Raw genomic sequence first — 17860 nt, 5'->3', positions numbered from 1 at the left:
TGTGGTGTGGCCGCCACTGTGTACCGAAGGGAACAAGGCCTACGGTGGTTCGGCCAAAATCTTGATAGTGAAGACGGCGGGGAGCGGTCCGGGAGAGGCTTGCCGGAAGGCACACCAAAGACCCACTTGCGCGTGGGGAAGGCCCGGGGCTATCCATGGAGTTACCCGCCCGAGAGCTTGGCCCTTGCGAGGGATTCCTTGTGTGGGGCTCCAACGAGGACTAGGGGGAGGCTTGCGCGCTTCTCGATACCTTAGTAAAAATATCAGAGTCATCGATGAGAGTTTGCATATCTCTACCTTACTCTTTAGCTTCTGCATTTACATTGTTTTGCATAACTCCTTTTGCGGTAGAGATAACAACACACTAGCAAAACCGTAGTTGCACATTTAGATAGTTTATCTTTTGCATAGGTTTTGCTAAGAATAGAAAAAGAGGCCATAGTTTAGAGTTACAGTTTTAAGTTGCCTAATTCACCCCCCTCTTAGGTGTCATGATCCATTTCATCCACGCAATAAACTACTAGTAGTTTAGGCTAATGCTAATACACATACAACCGGTAACTAGGGTACAAGACCCTAAACATAAGGATCTAGACCAAAAGTAATACGGATCAGACCAGAAGTAGAGCATGTATAGCTTCTTTGAAGATGAAAGGCAATCTCCACAACGAGCGCTGGGACGTCTTAAGATCCATCCTGCCTTTATATCAGGCCATCACAACAGTAAGCATTGGCAATGGTGAGCAAACCTCCTTTTGGATGGATGTTTGGCTTGGCGATGATGCCCTTGTGGGCTATTTTCCCAATCTTATTCAGTCATTGCAATCAGAATGAAGTGTTTGTTAAAGTCGTTATGGATAGTGGGTTGATGCAAACATTGGTGCCTCGCCTGACTAATGCAACCTCATTGCAACTACAATGCTTGCAGAGTTTGCTATACAATGTTGACATCACTGACCAGCCTGATAAACGGCTCTCACAATTCGTTCAGGGTAATGGGAAGTTGGACAATGGCATCATCTATAAACTTATGAAGGCACAGGGCAAAGTCCACAACGAAAAGCCACTTTCATCTAGAAAAGTGCAGCTCCACCGAGAGTCCAACTATTCATGTGGCTCCTCTGTCAAAAATGGATCCAATGTCGTTCTAATATGCAGGAGAAAGGAATTGCCAGGCAATACTGGGCGGCACTTGGCATTGACAAGCCATCTACACATGATGTACATGGCTTGCATAAACTCAACCGCCCTCGGAACATCCCACAACATGGTTTTGATACACTAGTGGCACTAGCCTGGTTTACGTCAGCTGTGGAAGAGAATGAATGTCGTTGTCTTCAGAGAAGAAAGTCGACCTTCTCTTCACTAGCTCCTAGGGTCAAGCAGAAGTGAAGCGGAATAATGGCGAATCAGAATGCCTATAAAGGAAAGGCCAGTGGTAGATCAATGATTTATGCTTTTCCAAGTAGCCGTGGCTCAAATCCCATGAGCTTAGAGAGAAAATAGAAGAATTTTTCTTAGGTACATCTTCCATTCTCTACATCCATGCTAGTATCTGGAGATATGTTATTTGTACTCTCTAACAGCCGTTTATGGGACAAATACAAAAAATAAGGCGGGGAATCCCCCCCACCGTGTTGACTCTCGACTACATATGTATGAAAAATATAGTTAAAATAAATACATATAATTATGTTTGTATGAGGTGGGCCCTTGGGCTTTAGGGCATCGAAGACCCCTCTACCCTGGGCCAACACTAGGAGGATGCTGAATATATATAATATATCTTTCAGCTTTTATCTTATACTACTCTTATAAAGCAAAACCCCACTGGCTATTTATCTCAACAAGCAAGCTACCTAACTAGGCAATGCACTATCACAAACAATTAAAATCCACTAAGCAAAACCCCAATGGCTATTTATCTCAACATGCAAGATGTCCAACTAGGCAATGCACTATCACATACAATTAAAATATACTAGCACATGCAACTGTAATGTCCATGTCAGCAAGACACATAAGCATTTTGTTGTCCACATCATCATACCACACAATCCACTAATCCGTAACTCCCATAGCAATGCGCGAGGTATGCTTCTAGTTTTTTAGTTTTGGGTCACTTAGATTCTATTGTGTATACACAAATCGATATTGATAACAAAACAAGCATCTAGTTCCTCAAACAACATCATATTGTTTATACACAAATTAATACTGATAACGGAACAAGCATCTAGTTCCTCAAACAATGGTCCACCATACACAACAATGGTTGAACATATTAATTATTTAATTTGGTAATAATTTAGTCACACCACTCCCATTTTTGTAGCCATTAGCAGAGCAATGCTTTACTAGCCTAAATGGACACAAAAACAATACTAACCTAAATACCCTAGGGTAGAATCTACATGTCATTTAGGGCTTGTTTGGGGGCTGCTCTACTTGTAACACCCTGCATCCAAAACTACTTATATGGCCCAGCTCCGCACGTGGAATGGGCCTGCATATGCGTAGCACCTCGCTTACATTTTCGTCATCGCTTCTTGTAAAAGGGTTAACTCGGAGGTGCTACGTTTGGAATGACAAGGCTTATAAGTTGACTCATCCTCCTAAACTTCCAAGATACAACAAGTCCACATATGCCACTTGGGCTACATGGGCCAACTTCACAACTACTATAGGCTACTAATGGGCTGGGGTGTTACATTCACCCCCTTAAGGGTTGACGCCCTCAGTAGCTCACCACATATATGTGGTAGATGTCCAGGACGACCCCTTGGTATACCCCTCCACGGGCACATGCAACAAGGGTTGATTCTCCAACTTCACAACTACTATAGGCTACTAATGGGAAATGTAACACCTCAGAGTCCAAACGGCTCAGATCCACTCTATACGCTGAGTGAACCACACCTACCACCATCCCGCTTACGCTTTCGTCCTCGCTTCATGTAAAAGGATTAACCCCAGAGATGGTAGGATGGACTCAAGAAGCCTTATATGTTGGTCTAACCCACCTTTAACAACTAAGGTGGGACTAAACCCCACATAATATCTCATTAACATGCACATGGGCTACTACGGGCCAAATTCCAAATTGGACCAGATGTGACATACAAACCTCTGAAAGGAACTGACGTCCTCGTTGGCCCAACACACCCACAATCGGGCAAACGATGACCAGGTTCGTTCCCTTTTAGCACACACGACCGAACATCCAGTGCCGACACATGTGCCATGCCGTGCACCCTGCAGGACCTACATGAGCAATGAGCCCCATGTCCACGCTCCTAACCGGCAAGTGCCCGTGGCCACAAAGGTCGGCTCTGATACTATTTGTAACACCCCAAAGTCCAAATGGCTCATATCCACTCTACACACTGAGTGAACCATACCTATCACCATCCCACTTATGCTTTCGTCCTCGCTTCGTGTAAAAGGATTAATCCAAGATGGTAGGATGGACTCTAGAAGCCTTATATGTTGGTCTAACCCACCTTTAACAACCAAGATGGGACTAAACCCCCACAATATCTCATTAACATGCACATGGGACACTACAGACCAAATTCCAAATTAGACCAGATGTGACACTACTTCATCAAAATCAGTTTTGCTCCACCAAATCCACCATAAAAGTAGCTCCACAAAATACTTAGAGTTTCTAGAATGCTCCTTTAGGTGCTCCATAAAACACCTAGACTTGGCCTTCAACTTCATCGTTTTCTAGAGCAGAGTTCGTAGAGATGTCCCTGTTTGGCTAGCGAAGTTGGTGCGAAGCTGAAAAAGATAGATTGGAGCAATCCGAAACATGCCCTTAGTGGGGGTCATTATGCCCAAGTCTAGGACAATAAGTTCAAGGTTGGACCTTCCATGCATTTCATTGTCTTTAATCTTTCTAATCACATGCTTGGCCCTAGCTTTGCGTCTGACGAGGGTCTCCAACCAATACTTGATAGTATCTCATGATGACAATCTATACATAATTATTTTCTTGTAATGTTCTAGTTGAAAATCATAGATGCCACTTTTTAACACAAGGCTCTAACAAATGCACCTAGTAAATCATGTAAACAAAGACAAGTCCATCATACTATAGCATTTAGATACTGTGCACCTCTATCATTCAATCATAAGCAACCTTTTTATTTTATGGGTCCTCAAAAGAGCACCCCTCTAACAATCAAAACAATCATAATCAAGCCCTTCTCTTCACACAACAACTAGAGATAGAATGCACTTCATCAAAACTAGCTCATGCCTCCTTCAAAAATGGCAAGTCCACTCTAAAACCAACATCTAGTCACTTTGCTCGTATGTCGTCAAATCACAGTTGCCCTTTTCTTTTACAGGACCCCGAGTGCTGCTAACAATCAAAATCAAGCACCTTTTAGGAAATCACCCATCAGAGTAAATCCATCCCAAATCAAAACTTATGGTGTTACAAAAGGCAATCTAAACCACATGGTGAATCTAAACCACATGGTGAATGTTCTCAATTTTAATGTAAATATCATGCATGATGAAGACACGTTTCTTTGCTTAGAGTCGTCACATAAAAACAACATAACATTTAAAATGGAACACACTCTCATGCTCCTTTTATACAATCCAACATGTTCATCGCCTCCTTTGAAAAAAGACAAGTTCATCCTATTATAGCATTTTTGTACTTCATGTGTCTATTATTTGATCAGAAACAAAGTTTTCCTTTCATAGAATCATCACAATTAAAGAGCACCACTTACAACCAAAATCAACTTCCTTAATATAACTACTCATGATGGTACACACATATATATACCATTTTCACACATCTACACGTGTCAATAACATGTGATTGCCATATCTCTAAGAACTCATCATGCAAAGAATCATCACTACCTGTCTACTGTGTTCTTTTCTCTTATTCACCTTCATTATCACAGACAATAGAGATACAAATCACTTCATCAAAACTTATGGCCTCATAAAACATATGTAGATTAAAGGCAATCCAAACCTCTCCCTTCTAGATGAGCCAATCATTGCAATAACTAGACATGCATCAATAGTTCATAGTCTTCTCACGCTTTAACGTCAATGTCTTGCGTGATGGCAGTCCGTGAAAACCTTTTTTCTTGTATTTTTTTATTTTGAAACCGTAGATGACAATTTTATTAGCGCAAAAGCCTTGTAGAAAAGCATCGCTAACATTTCAAACAGAAACCTAGTTTCATGCACTTTTTCAGTGGAACCATTCAAGTAGTCTGAAACCGTAGATGACACATTTCTTAGCATAGAAGCCTCACGGAAAAGCACAACTAACACTTAAAACAGAACCGGCTTTCGTGCTCTGTTTGATCAGACCCGTTCAAAGAGGCCTCACAGAAAAACATCGCTAACTTTTAAAACGGAACCAACTTTCGTGCTCCGTTTCATCAGAGCTATCCAAGGAGGCCTCACAGGAAAACATCGCTAACATTTAAAACGGAACCCGATTTCGTACTCTGTTTCATCACAACCGTTCAAAGATGCTCCACAGAAAACCACAGCTAACATTTAAAATGGAACCGACTTTTGTGCTCTGCTTCATCAGAACTATTAAGGAGGCCTCACTGGAAAGCACCGCTAACATTTAAAATGGAACCCGATTACGTGCTCTGTTTCATTAGAACCGTTCAAAGATGCCTCACAGAAAAGCACCGCTAACTTTTAAAACGGAACCCAATTTCGTGCTCAGTTTCATTGGAACCGTACAAAGAGGCCTCACTGAAAAACAACGGTAACATTTAAAACGGAACCGATTTCATGCTCTATCTTATGGTAACTATACAGGTAGCTTGAAAGTGTAGTCGAGGCTTTCCTTATCATAGAGGCATCACATAAAAGCATTCCTAACATTGAGAACGGAACCGATTTCGTGCACTATTTCATCAAATCCGTTCAACTAGCTTGAATATATGGAGGACGCTTTTCTTAGCACACAGACATTATAGAAAAAGCACAACAAAAAATCATTTTGTTTTACATAATTCTCGCAAGAGCACCTCACCACAATGCATTATAGTAAGCATGCAGTTCCTTCACAAATCAATACCCGCCCGTGCCTCTCTCTCTAAAACTCGACGTGCAAGTGAAAAAAAAAACACCCGGACAATCTACTGTGATCAAATCAAATTCATAACCAAACGACTCCAGGATATAGAGTTGGAATGCTATCTTTACTGATCCTTAGAGCGTCCGAAGACGCAGTGGGCTCGTTCGGCTTGCTGAAACTTGGCTGAATTGAGTGAAAAACATTGTTTTGGCTGAATTGTGATAAGAAAAAATACTCTTCCGACTAAAAAACAAGTTAAATAGTGCGGATTATAAGGTAAGCCGATCGGGACCATTGTATCGAACTTTTTCTCTACCCTAATATAAAGATGTGCAAATCTTTGTGTGATCGAGAGAAAAAAAATATAGAGTTGGAATGCTATTTATCACAAAATTTGATAACAGAAGACAAAAATAAAAAGAAAGAAAAGAAGGGGGAAAAAAAAAGAGCAATCCAAAAACTCACCTTCCATTTGTCCGTTTCCTGCGTGAGCATGTGGTCGAAACGCCCCCACCTCACTCTCCCCTCTTTAAATAACCCCACTCCTGACTCCCCCTTCTTCCCCACCAGGCCACCACCACCACCACCACCGGCAGCACAGCAGCACCTCTGCCGTCCCCGCTTCCTCTCCCACGCGCCGTGCCGTCACCGAAACCCCACCGCCACCAACCAACCGGATCAAGGCGACGCACGCAGCCCGGGCGGCGCGATGCTGGAGGAGGCGATCCCCGCGCTGCTGAGCGCGGTCCACGGGTGGTTCACCCCCGCCGTGCTCTTCGTCGTCCTCAACATCGTCATCGGCACCATCGCTGTCACCTCCAAGGCCGCCGCTGCCTCGGAGACCGGCGGCGAAGAGGAGGAGAACGTCGCCGCTGCGGGCGCGGGATGGGAGCAGCACCGGCGGCTGGCCCGCGTGACGTCCATGGCGTTCGAGCGGTTGAGGTCGTTCAACGGCCGCTTCGCCGCGGCCGCGCCCGAGCCCGACCCCGCCGAGGCCAGGGTGGTGGATCTGGAGCACGAGCAGCCCCCCGCGGCGGAGATGGAGAAGGAGGATCCCGTCGTCGTCGACCCGGAGCCGGAGCACGCGGCGCGCATGGAGCGGAGCAGGTCGGAGGCGGAGGCGGAGGCGGAGCTCCCTCGGCTCCCGGCGCGCCTGCACAAGTCGGCCAGCGACAAGTCGGCGTTCGCGCACTTCGGCGCCGAGGAGGTGGAGGAGACCGCGCGCGCGGTGGAGGCGCGGCGCCCGGCCACGACGAGGGAGACCCGCGGCCGCCGGCGGTTCCCCGTGGCGGAGCCGGAGTCGTCGGAGTCCGAGTCCGATTCGGAGGAGGAGGAGGAGGCCATCAGCGGCGGCGAGGTGGACGCGCGCGCGGACGACTTCATCAACCGGTTCCGCCACCAGCTGAAGCTGCAGCGCATCGACTCTTTCATCCGCCACAGGGAGACGGTCCGCCGCGGCCAGGCCCAGGCGGCGGCCCGGGGCGTGTAGCCAGCCGAGGGAGCGAGATGCTGCTGCAAGAGTCCTCCGTGAGCCCGTGAGGAGAGGTTGAAATGGATGAAGAGAAGATGCAGAGAAGGCAGGCATGCTGGGGGATCGGTCGGGAGGTAGGGGGAGGAGATGGTAATTCCTGCCTACCCTGCCTTCTTCTGTTCTTCCCCGCCTGCTAGCTTTGGTTTTCCCCGTTTGCTGTTTCCTGGTGCGTGCGAGCATGCCGTAGCTCCATGCGCTTTTTTGGATACAAGAACCTTGCGCAATGTGGTACTACATGTCATCGCGTCGCATCATATATATTCATAATATATGCGAATCGATAAAAGGAAACCCGTAGCTGTATATTATGGCTCTGTTTTCTAGCATTTCTGCTTCGTGGTTCTTTTTTGAGATCATGCTCATGCTTTTTCTTTCTTTTCTTTCTTTTTTTGATGGAAGATTATGCTCACGCTTAATACTGTAGTAACGATGACATGATCACAGGCAGCGATTCTCTTCTCTGTTTGGAACTGAGGAATGCTGCAGCGAATGTTGGTGCTCTGCTCTTAGCAACACGAACAATGCGTAGTAGCTGGAATAATCGCGCAGTGCTGATTAACCCTGCCCTCTCTTCCTCTGCGAACGGCACTGTTCGATTGCGTCGGAGCACCACTGGCGATTAAGATAAGACACGGGGCGATTAACCGCCTAGTCAGCAGTCATGGGCACAAGCTGATGCTGATGCTCATCCCTTTGAGATTCCTCTAGAAACCTGTGTGAGGCGCGTAGAGTACGGACAAGCGCGCGCAGCTCTGGTCACTCATCACTCAGATGCGGCCGGTCGCGGGAGCTCTCCACCGCGGCACGCGCTGGCATCTGGAGGTGTCCCCCGCCTCTGCCCCGCCGTGTTCGGTCGCTTTCCGCCCCCCACACCCCCCCCCCCCCCCCCCCCCTGCTTTCTTTAATCGCCGTCCGCCGCCTCGGCGCTCTCACGGCCGCATTGCTCGCTGCTGGCGACTGCTTTAGTGGTGACACGCCACCTGCTCTGCCCGCTCCGTTACGCCCGTGACACAGCACCTCATGCCCGAGCTCCACGTTTGGTGCTGCTCGCAGCACTATTGTAGTAATCAATGTCGGTTGGTGCTGTTCATCTTCCGGCGGACGGGCGGTGGGTGGTTCTTCTCTCGCGTTTGTGTCGCCGTGCGTGCGTCTGTTAGATGTGGACGCTGATCTTTGTGTTTGCCCACTAATGTGATTGTGCGGTGCACATGCGACCTGACCACCGGCATCGGATTCTCTCGCCGAAACGAAATGGAACAGTTCTTTTTTCTTTTCTTTTCTTTTTGACTCAGACATAGACTTGGTGCTTTTGTGATAAAGTGGCGCTTTTTCATGACGGCCTTTTTGTTTTGACTAAATAAATATCACCGTAACTCTCACTCGGTAACCAGAAATGTACTGCCAGATTTTTCCGGGCCGATGGTTTCTTTCCGGGCCGATGATTTCTGCCGCTGATAAGCCAACTCATGCTATTTTGTTACGAGAGAAGAACATTGTACTGTACCATGGCTGATAAATAGTTTCACCGAACATGGTCCATGTAAGGTCTCGTTTGGTTTCCAAGAGATTTGTGGAATCTAGATGAAAAAGATCCCATAATTCTAAAATCTCATGTAAATGTACTTAGATTCTAGTGAATTTTAACATATAGATACAGAATCCAATAATTTCCTCTTTGGAATGGAGGAGAAACACAGGATAAGTGTAGGATTCCAATTTCCAAGTATTCGGTCCCTGAAGAAGACTTTGTGTGTTAATTTGCTATTGAGGAAGGGGGCCTCAAATGTGCTAGAATTTTTTTTTATCTACATTCCAAAAAAAAGCCTAAAAAAAGGCCCATGGTGGATGTACAGCCGTGTAGTACGTGTTGCTCGAGAAGACACACGCTTACTTCCACCTGACTACCTGAGGTCGGCCAAACGGAGCCAGAATAGAATGCGATTGCAACAGCCAACAGGTGGCCGAGGTTAGGAATGGGAAGAGGGTTTGGGAGACTGGGGTTGTTACGGCGGGCTATCAACCCGATCCTTTCTATGACTTATAAGCTGACTAATACTGTTTTGTTGTAAGAAAAAAATATTTTATCATGGCTGATAAGTATGGCTAACGGTATAGCAAGGGGACAGCGGGGGGCCAACTGGCCAAGGAAGTGGCAGTGGCAGGGAAGGGAGGCAAGGAAGGCGGACGGCTAGCATGGCAGAGGACCGCGGCGGGCAGATGCCGATGGAAGGCGGCAGGGTGGGGGTGAACAACAGCACCAGTACAGCAGGAGGACATCCAATGCAAGAATGTCGGCAAGCAAACCACCAAAATACGGGCTGGGACAATCGAGAGGAATTAAAAAGTAACTAAGTAATAAAGCGAAAGGGAAACAACCGAATATAGCTTGTCAATTCTAATTACCATGGCTCAAGTTTGACGACTTTAATGGTGTAACCTATGAGAAGAACAAATTTCTACAACCGATGTTATGACCAAATCAAGAAAAGCATATTGGTTTTTGAGTGTTTTGCATGCAATTGGTCTATTGGTTTCCCCAATGACCCAATGCACATGCATGAGAAGCTTACAATCAACACAATGGACACCGTTCTTCTTTTTTCTTCACGAGAAACTAATCACAGTGGAAACAAATATGATTACATCATAGTTGACAGTAGTGCAGTAGAATGACATGGGTAGTAGTTTTGAGATAAGCAAATCGCTCGTGATGTTTTCATAGTTTCTTTGGGAAAGCTTGAAACATGTGGATGTTGATACGTTCACAAGACCGGCTAACGGTTGGCTGAGGCCATAGTGGTTTTCAACAGACATGGAAAGTTTTGATAAATCTAACAATATTATAGGACAAAAAAGATCCAATACAATGCATAAAATCTTCCAAACTTCAAATTTAGAGGATGACAAAGAAACTGATGGCATTGGTTTTATTGAAGAATCAAGCTCATCAGTAGGATATTAAAGACTACCATTTGATTTCATAAATATCTATATTTTATATAAGCTTAATCAAACTTTACAAGTTTAATTAAAATTAAATTTTATAATTATAATTGTGCTCTATTCCGAACCGAGGTGCTACTAGTAGATACGGAGTACTAGTACTACATTCCACATCATCATGGCCTCGCACCAAAGGTTGGAGCCGATGAACAACAAAAAGTCAAGATTCATCATTATTGTGCCTGGTCGAAAGAGCTGCTCTACTTCTGACTGCTTGCTGCTGTTCCATTCCATTTGTGGCTGGTTGGTGCAGTGGTGCTACGCAGCTGCAGCCTGCAACTGCAAGCAGAAAGCAAGGCCGAGCACACCATTGTCCTTGATCGGCAGAAAGTGATCTCTGTATATTCTATGGCGGCACCTGACATGTTCTTAGAAGAGGGAGGAAGCCGTAAGCCGAGCATTTCTTTTTCTTTTTCTTTTTTTTAAAAAGAAGGGTTCTCTAAGTACATTGAAAGTGAATAACAAATGTTTATGAACCATATGGATCGGACCTTTTCATAATATGAACCCAGCCTTTTTAAAAACTTTTTCAGTAAAGGCAAGATATGCCTTTTAGCTTGCTATATAATGCGCTGATGCAAGGCGGGTCGTTGCCATCTCACTTTCAGGTTCCGAGTTCACAAAGATTTTCAGAATATACATAAACATAAAGTAAGACGATCTGATGTAGCTGCAATACGCCAAACGGCTTTGGCCAACAGATCACTCTTATCCTAATTCAGACACGGAAACAAAGAAATGATATACTATATGATTTAGTTATAATTTGGAAAATGTTCTTGGAGCGCAGCTATGATCAAATTTAGGGATCATCACTTAGCCGAATGACAATCTTTTGGTAAAGGCCCCATTTTACACAAGTCTCCCCGACTCACCAAAGAAAAGAACGAGGCAAAAAAAAAAAAAAAAAAAAAAAATTAAACACCGATTACTTGCCTTTGCCTGCCTCAAATTTGACAGTACCAAAATGTTGCTTAGTTTTAGTGTCCGTTGTTATGGAAAGAATTTGATTGAGGAGAGAAGATACCACCCCTTAGTTTTGTCTTTATATAAGTGTAAAAATATGGAAACCACCCTATATATATGTCCCCGTGTGAGAATTCGATTTTGAGTTTGCAAAATGTTCAGGAGTAGTTTGTTGAAAATGCCACGTTCTGTTACAAAACCACCCACTAGCTATGGCCCCGTTCGCTTGAAGAAATTTTGGAGGAATCTGAATGAATATGGAGAAATTTGTGAGAGAAAAATACTATTCCGGATGAAAAAAAAACGAATCTGTCGGAGCCAGCTGCGGCCGCAACTGCTATTTAGCTCAAGCGCAATCCCCGCAGCAGTGTAAAAATACCGTAGGAGCTGGCTGCCGCAACTGCTATTTAGCTCAAGCGCAATCCCCGCAGCAGTGTAAAAATACCGTAGGGTCTAATGCTCTAAAGCTGATCTGCACCTGTTCTTGCATCGTGAATAAAAACTTAATTTAAAGCCAAGCTAGCTGCCTAGGTAGAACCGTTTGTTTTTCAAAGTTTAAATAGAGAGAGGTCGGGTTCATCCCATGTTCGTAGTTTCTAAGAAGAAAATGCCACATCCTATAAATCATTTTATGTTCGTACTCTAGAATTCGACTTAGGGTACGTGAAACCGGGAGATTTCAGAATCACAGGTGGGCGCCCAACAGCTGCGGATGTGATTTTTTTTTTAATTTTAACATTTGTTTGTAAACTAATTTTGAATCTAACACTGTTGTTTTTTTAAACTAATATTTTTGGCCACGCTTATTGCCTGCGCCATGCATAGTAGCGCGGCGGGTGGCTGACGTGGCGACGACTGGAAAGGCTGACCGGCTGACGTGGCAGGACCTGCCGCGCCATCGAGGAAGAGCCGAATAAAAGCCCCACGGCTAGTCCCGCCTGCCCGCATCCGCCTGCCGCGCCCGCCGCCGCGCCAGCGCCAGCCCGCTTGCCCGCGGCCACATCCCTCCCTCCCTTCCCTTGTATTCCCCGGCCGCCTCCCTCCCTCCTCAGTCTTGTTCAAGGTAATGACGCACTTTTTTCGTTTGAATGGTGGATAGGAATATTATGAATGGAGGTTAAGGTTAGGAGAAAAATTATGTTTGGGAACTATGGGCTATGGTTTGGAGGAAGATATTAGTTTGATTTTGTCAATGTTAAGGTTAATTATTTAGTTAGAAGTATGTTTACCATGTATATATTTTTTGCTATAAGTGTTGGTTATATTATTTTAGTTGCAATGCAAATGATTATATTTTACAATAATTTACGTTGTTTTGATTGATGTTTAATTTGAACCGTTTTATTAGATGAAAGACATGTTTCGGAAGCAGTTATGGCGAAAACGGGGTCGTCCTAATAATTGTATCCGACGAGTCTAGCAAAGATGCCCCCGTCCCTCTGAACTCCCTGTTCTTAACTGTGACTGTGGTCGTCCGGCCGACGTGTTTCAATCGAGACATCCGGACACAGCGGCTCGTTGCTTCTACACATACAGTCGTTTTTATATAAGTAATTATTTTTGTATGTTTTTTCTTCATTTATATTACTAGGTTACTAATATTTTGTTGGAATTTTATTGTGTAGGCCCATAAGAGGTGTTTTTTTTTCTTTCAGTGGATCGATGGTGCAGACAAGTTTGACCCCAGGTACCTTCTTTTCGACGATTGGTGGAGAGGGCGACATCCACGAGAGCACTTCGAGCGGTGGGTTCTACCTTCCCCTAACCCTCCTCCAATGATGGCTAAGGAGAAGCACTTAGCCACAGTTAGACGACTCGAGGAACCTTCTCTGTGCGATTGCGGAGATCGAGCTGTGATAAACCCTGAGAATACGTTGGAGTTTGTGTGTCCAAACAAGCATGAAGTAAGTGCAAAGTGTATGTGTTGAAATATGGAGCTATATGTGTTCATGTATTAATGTCATCTTATTTAGGTGTATTCAATGACGAAGTGTCGTTTCAAGGAGGGTTGTATGGTCCACAACAACTAGAGATAGAATGCACTTCATCAAAACTAGCTCATGCCTCCTTCAAAAATGGCAAGTCCACTCTAAAACCAACATCTAGTCCACTTTGCTCGTATGTCGTCAAATCACAGTTGCCCTTTTCTTTTACAGGACCCCGAGTGCTGCTAACAATCAAAATCAAGCACCTTTTAGGAAATCACCCATCAGAGTAAATCCATCCCAAATCAAAACTTATGGTGTTACAAAAGGCAATCTAAACCACATGGTGAATCTAAACCACATGGTGAATGTTCTCAATTTTAATGTAAATATCATGCATGATGAAGACACGTTTCTTTGCTTAGAGTCGTCACATAAAAACAACATAACATTTAAAATGGAACACACTCTCATGCTCCTTTTATACAATCCAACATGTTCATCGCCTCCTTTGAAAAAAGACAAGTTCATCCTATTATAGCATTTTTGTACTTCATGTGTCTATTATTTGATCAGAAACAAAGTTTTCCTTTCATAGAATCATCACAATTAAAGAGCACCACTTACAACCAAAATCAACTTCCTTAATATAACTACTCATGATGGTACACACATATATATATACCATTTTCACACATCTACACGTGTCAATAACATGTGATTGCCATATCTCTAAGAACTCATCATGCAAAGGAATCATCACTACCTGTCTACTGTGTTCTTTTCTCTTATTCACCTTCATTATCACAGACAATAGAGATACAAATCACTTCATCAAAACTTATGGCCTCATAAAACATATGTAGATTAAAGGCAATCCAAACCTCTCCCTTCTAGATGAGCCAATCATTGCAATAACTAGACATGCATCAATAGTTCATAGTCTTCTCACGCTTTAACGTCAATGTCTTGCGTGATGGCAGTCCCGTGAAAACCTTTTTTCTTGTATTTTTTTATTTTGAAACCGTAGATGACAATTTTATTAGCGCAAAAGCCTTGTAGAAAAGCATCGCTAACATTTCAAACAGAAACCTAGTTTCATGCACTTTTTCAGTGGAACCATTCAAGTAGTCTGAAACCGTAGATGACACATTCTTAGCATAGAAGCCTCACGGAAAAGCACAACTAACACTTAAAACAGAACCGGCTTCGTGCTCTGTTTGATCAGACCCGTTCAAAGAGGCCTCACAGAAAAAACATCGCTAACTTTTAAAACGGAACCAACTTTCGTGCTCCGTTTCATCAGAGCTATCCAAGGAGGCCTCACAGGAAAACATCGCTAACATTTAAAACGGAACCCGATTTCGTACTCTGTTTCATCACAACCGTTCAAAGATGCTCCACAGAAAACCACAGCTAACATTTAAAATGGAACCGACTTTGTGCTCTGCTTCATCAGAACTATTAAGGAGGCCTCACTGGAAAGCACCGCTAACATTTAAAATGGAACCCGATTACGTGCTCTGTTTCATTAGAACCGTTCAAAGATGCCTCACAGAAAAGCACCGCTAACTTTTAAAACGGAACCCAATTTCGTGCTCAGTTTCATTGGAACCGTACAAAGAGGCCTCACTGAAAAACAACGGTAACATTTAAAACGGAACCGATTTCATGCTCTATCTTATGGTAACTATACAGGTAGCTTGAAAGTGTAGTCGAGGCTTTCCTTATCATAGAGGCATCACATAAAAGCATTCCTAACATTGAGAACGGAACCGATTTCGTGCACTATTTCATCAAATCCGTTCAACTAGCTTGAATATATGGAGGACGCTTTTCTTAGCACACAGACATTATAGAAAAAGCACAACAAAAAATCATTTTGTTTTACATAATTCTCGCAAGAGCACCTCACCACAATGCATTATAGTAAGCATGCAGTTCCTTCACAAATCAATACCCGCCCGTGCCTCTCTCTCTAAAACTCGACGTGCAAGTGAAAAAAAAAACACCCGGACAATCTACTGTGATCAAATCAAATTCATAACCAAACGACTCCAGGATATAGAGTTGGAATGCTATCTTTACTGATCCTTAGAGCGTCCGAAGACGCAGTGGGCTCGTTCGGCTTGCTGAAACTTGGCTGAATTGAGTGAAAAACATTGTTTTGGCTGAATTGTGATAAGAAAAAATACTCTTCCGACTAAAAAACAAGTTAAATAGTGCGGATTATAAGGTAAGCCGATCGGGACCATTGTATCGAACTTTTTCTCTACCCTAATATAAAGATGTGCAAATCTTTGTGTGATCGAGAGAAAAAAAATATAGAGTTGGAATGCTATTTATCACAAAATTTGATAACAGAAGACAAAAATAAAAAGAAAGAAAAGAAGGGGGAAAAAAAAGAGCAATCCAAAAACTCACCTTCCATTTGTCCGTTTCCTGCGTGAGCATGTGGTCGAAACGCCCCCACCTCACTCTCCCCTCTTTAAATAACCCCACTCCTGACTCCCCCTTCTTCCCCACCAGGCCACCACCACCACCACCACCGGCAGCACAGCAGCACCTCTGCCGTCCCCGCTTCCTCTCCCACGCGCCGTGCCGTCACCGAAACCCCACCGCCACCAACCAACCGGATCAAGGCGACGCACGCAGCCCGGGCGGCGCGATGCTGGAGGAGGCGATCCCCGCGCTGCTGAGCGCGGTCCACGGGTGGTTCACCCCCGCCGTGCTCTTCGTCGTCCTCAACATCGTCATCGGCACCATCGCTGTCACCTCCAAGGCCGCCGCTGCCTCGGAGACCGGCGGCGAAGAGGAGGAGAACGTCGCCGCTGCGGGCGCGGGATGGGAGCAGCACCGGCGGCTGGCCCGCGTGACGTCCATGGCGTTCGAGCGGTTGAGGTCGTTCAACGGCCGCTTCGCCGCGGCCGCGCCCGAGCCCGACCCCGCCGAGGCCAGGGTGGTGGATCTGGAGCACGAGCAGCCCCCCGCGGCGGAGATGGAGAAGGAGGATCCCGTCGTCGTCGACCCGGAGCCGGAGCACGCGGCGCGCATGGAGCGGAGCAGGTCGGAGGCGGAGGCGGAGGCGGAGCTCCCTCGGCTCCCGGCGCGCCTGCACAAGTCGGCCAGCGACAAGTCGGCGTTCGCGCACTTCGGCGCCGAGGAGGTGGAGGAGACCGCGCGCGCGGTGGAGGCGCGGCGCCCGGCCACGACGAGGGAGACCCGCGGCCGCCGGCGGTTCCCCGTGGCGGAGCCGGAGTCGTCGGAGTCCGAGTCCGATTCGGAGGAGGAGGAGGAGGCCATCAGCGGCGGCGAGGTGGACGCGCGCGCGGACGACTTCATCAACCGGTTCCGCCACCAGCTGAAGCTGCAGCGCATCGACTCTTTCATCCGCCACAGGGAGACGGTCCGCCGCGGCCAGGCCCAGGCGGCGGCCCGGGGCGTGTAGCCAGCCGAGGGAGCGAGATGCTGCTGCAAGAGTCCTCCGTGAGCCCGTGAGGAGAGGTTGAAATGGATGAAGAGAAGATGCAGAGAAGGCAGGCATGCTGGGGGATCGGTCGGGAGGTAGGGGGAGGAGATGGTAATTCCTGCCTACCCTGCCTTCTTCTGTTCTTCCCCGCCTGCTAGCTTTGGTTTTCCCCGTTTGCTGTTTCCTGGTGCGTGCGAGCATGCCGTAGCTCCATGCGCTTTTTTGGATACAAGAACCTTGCGCAATGTGGTACTACATGTCATCGCGTCGCATCATATATATTCATAATATATGCGAATCGATAAAAGGAAACCCGTAGCTGTATATTATGGCTCTGTTTTCTAGCATTTCTGCTTCGTGGTTCTTTTTTGAGATCATGCTCATGCTTTTTCTTTCTTTTCTTTCTTTTTTTGATGGAAGATTATGCTCACGCTTAATACTGTAGTAACGATGACATGATCACAGGCAGCGATTCTCTTCTCTGTTTGGAACTGAGGAATGCTGCAGCGAATGTTGGTGCTCTGCTCTTAGCAACACGAACAATGCGTAGTAGCTGGAATAATCGCGCAGTGCTGATTAACCCTGCCCTCTCTTCCTCTGCGAACGGCACTGTTCGATTGCGTCGGAGCACCACTGGCGATTAAGATAAGACACGGGGCGATTAACCGCCTAGTCAGCAGTCATGGGCACAAGCTGATGCTGATGCTCATCCCTTTGAGATTCCTCTAGAAACCTGTGTGAGGCGCGTAGAGTACGGACAAGCGCGCGCAGCTCTGGTCACTCATCACTCAGATGCGGCCGGTCGCGGGAGCTCTCCACCGCGGCACGCGCTGGCATCTGGAGGTGTCCCCCGCCTCTGCCCCGCCGTGTTCGGTCGCTTT

At 45.9% G+C, this 17860-nt stretch overlaps 2 protein-coding genes across 2 annotated transcripts; both read left to right on the top strand.

Moving 5' to 3' along the window:
• Window positions 1–6652: 6652 nt before the first annotated feature.
• Window positions 6653–7942, top strand: LOC136528003 (uncharacterized). Its single transcript, XM_066520880.1, has one exon. It carries the CDS (start codon window positions 6795–6797, stop codon window positions 7572–7574), a length of 780 nt encoding a protein of 259 aa, XP_066376977.1. The 5' UTR covers window positions 6653–6794; the 3' UTR covers window positions 7575–7942.
• Window positions 7943–16036: 8094 nt separating this feature from the next.
• Window positions 16037–17326, top strand: LOC136527988 (uncharacterized). Its single transcript, XM_066520859.1, has one exon. The coding sequence runs from the start codon at window positions 16179–16181 to the stop codon at window positions 16956–16958; it is 780 nt and encodes a 259-aa protein (XP_066376956.1). The 5' UTR covers window positions 16037–16178; the 3' UTR covers window positions 16959–17326.
• Window positions 17327–17860: the final 534 nt, after the last annotated feature.

Source organism: Miscanthus floridulus, chromosome 19 (genome assembly GCF_019320115.1).
Source record: "Miscanthus floridulus cultivar M001 chromosome 19, ASM1932011v1, whole genome shotgun sequence".
Lineage (NCBI taxonomy): Eukaryota > Viridiplantae > Streptophyta > Magnoliopsida > Poales > Poaceae > Miscanthus > Miscanthus floridulus.
This window is presented reverse-complemented; position numbering and strand designations above follow the sequence as displayed.

Excerpts from the sequence above, each read along its gene's own strand:
- LOC136528003 (XM_066520880.1), top strand. The coding sequence starts at position 6,795 with ATGCTGGAGGAGGCGATCCCCGCGCTGCTGAGCGCGGTCCACGGGTGG.
- LOC136527988 (XM_066520859.1), top strand. The coding sequence starts at position 16,179 with ATGCTGGAGGAGGCGATCCCCGCGCTGCTGAGCGCGGTCCACGGGTGG.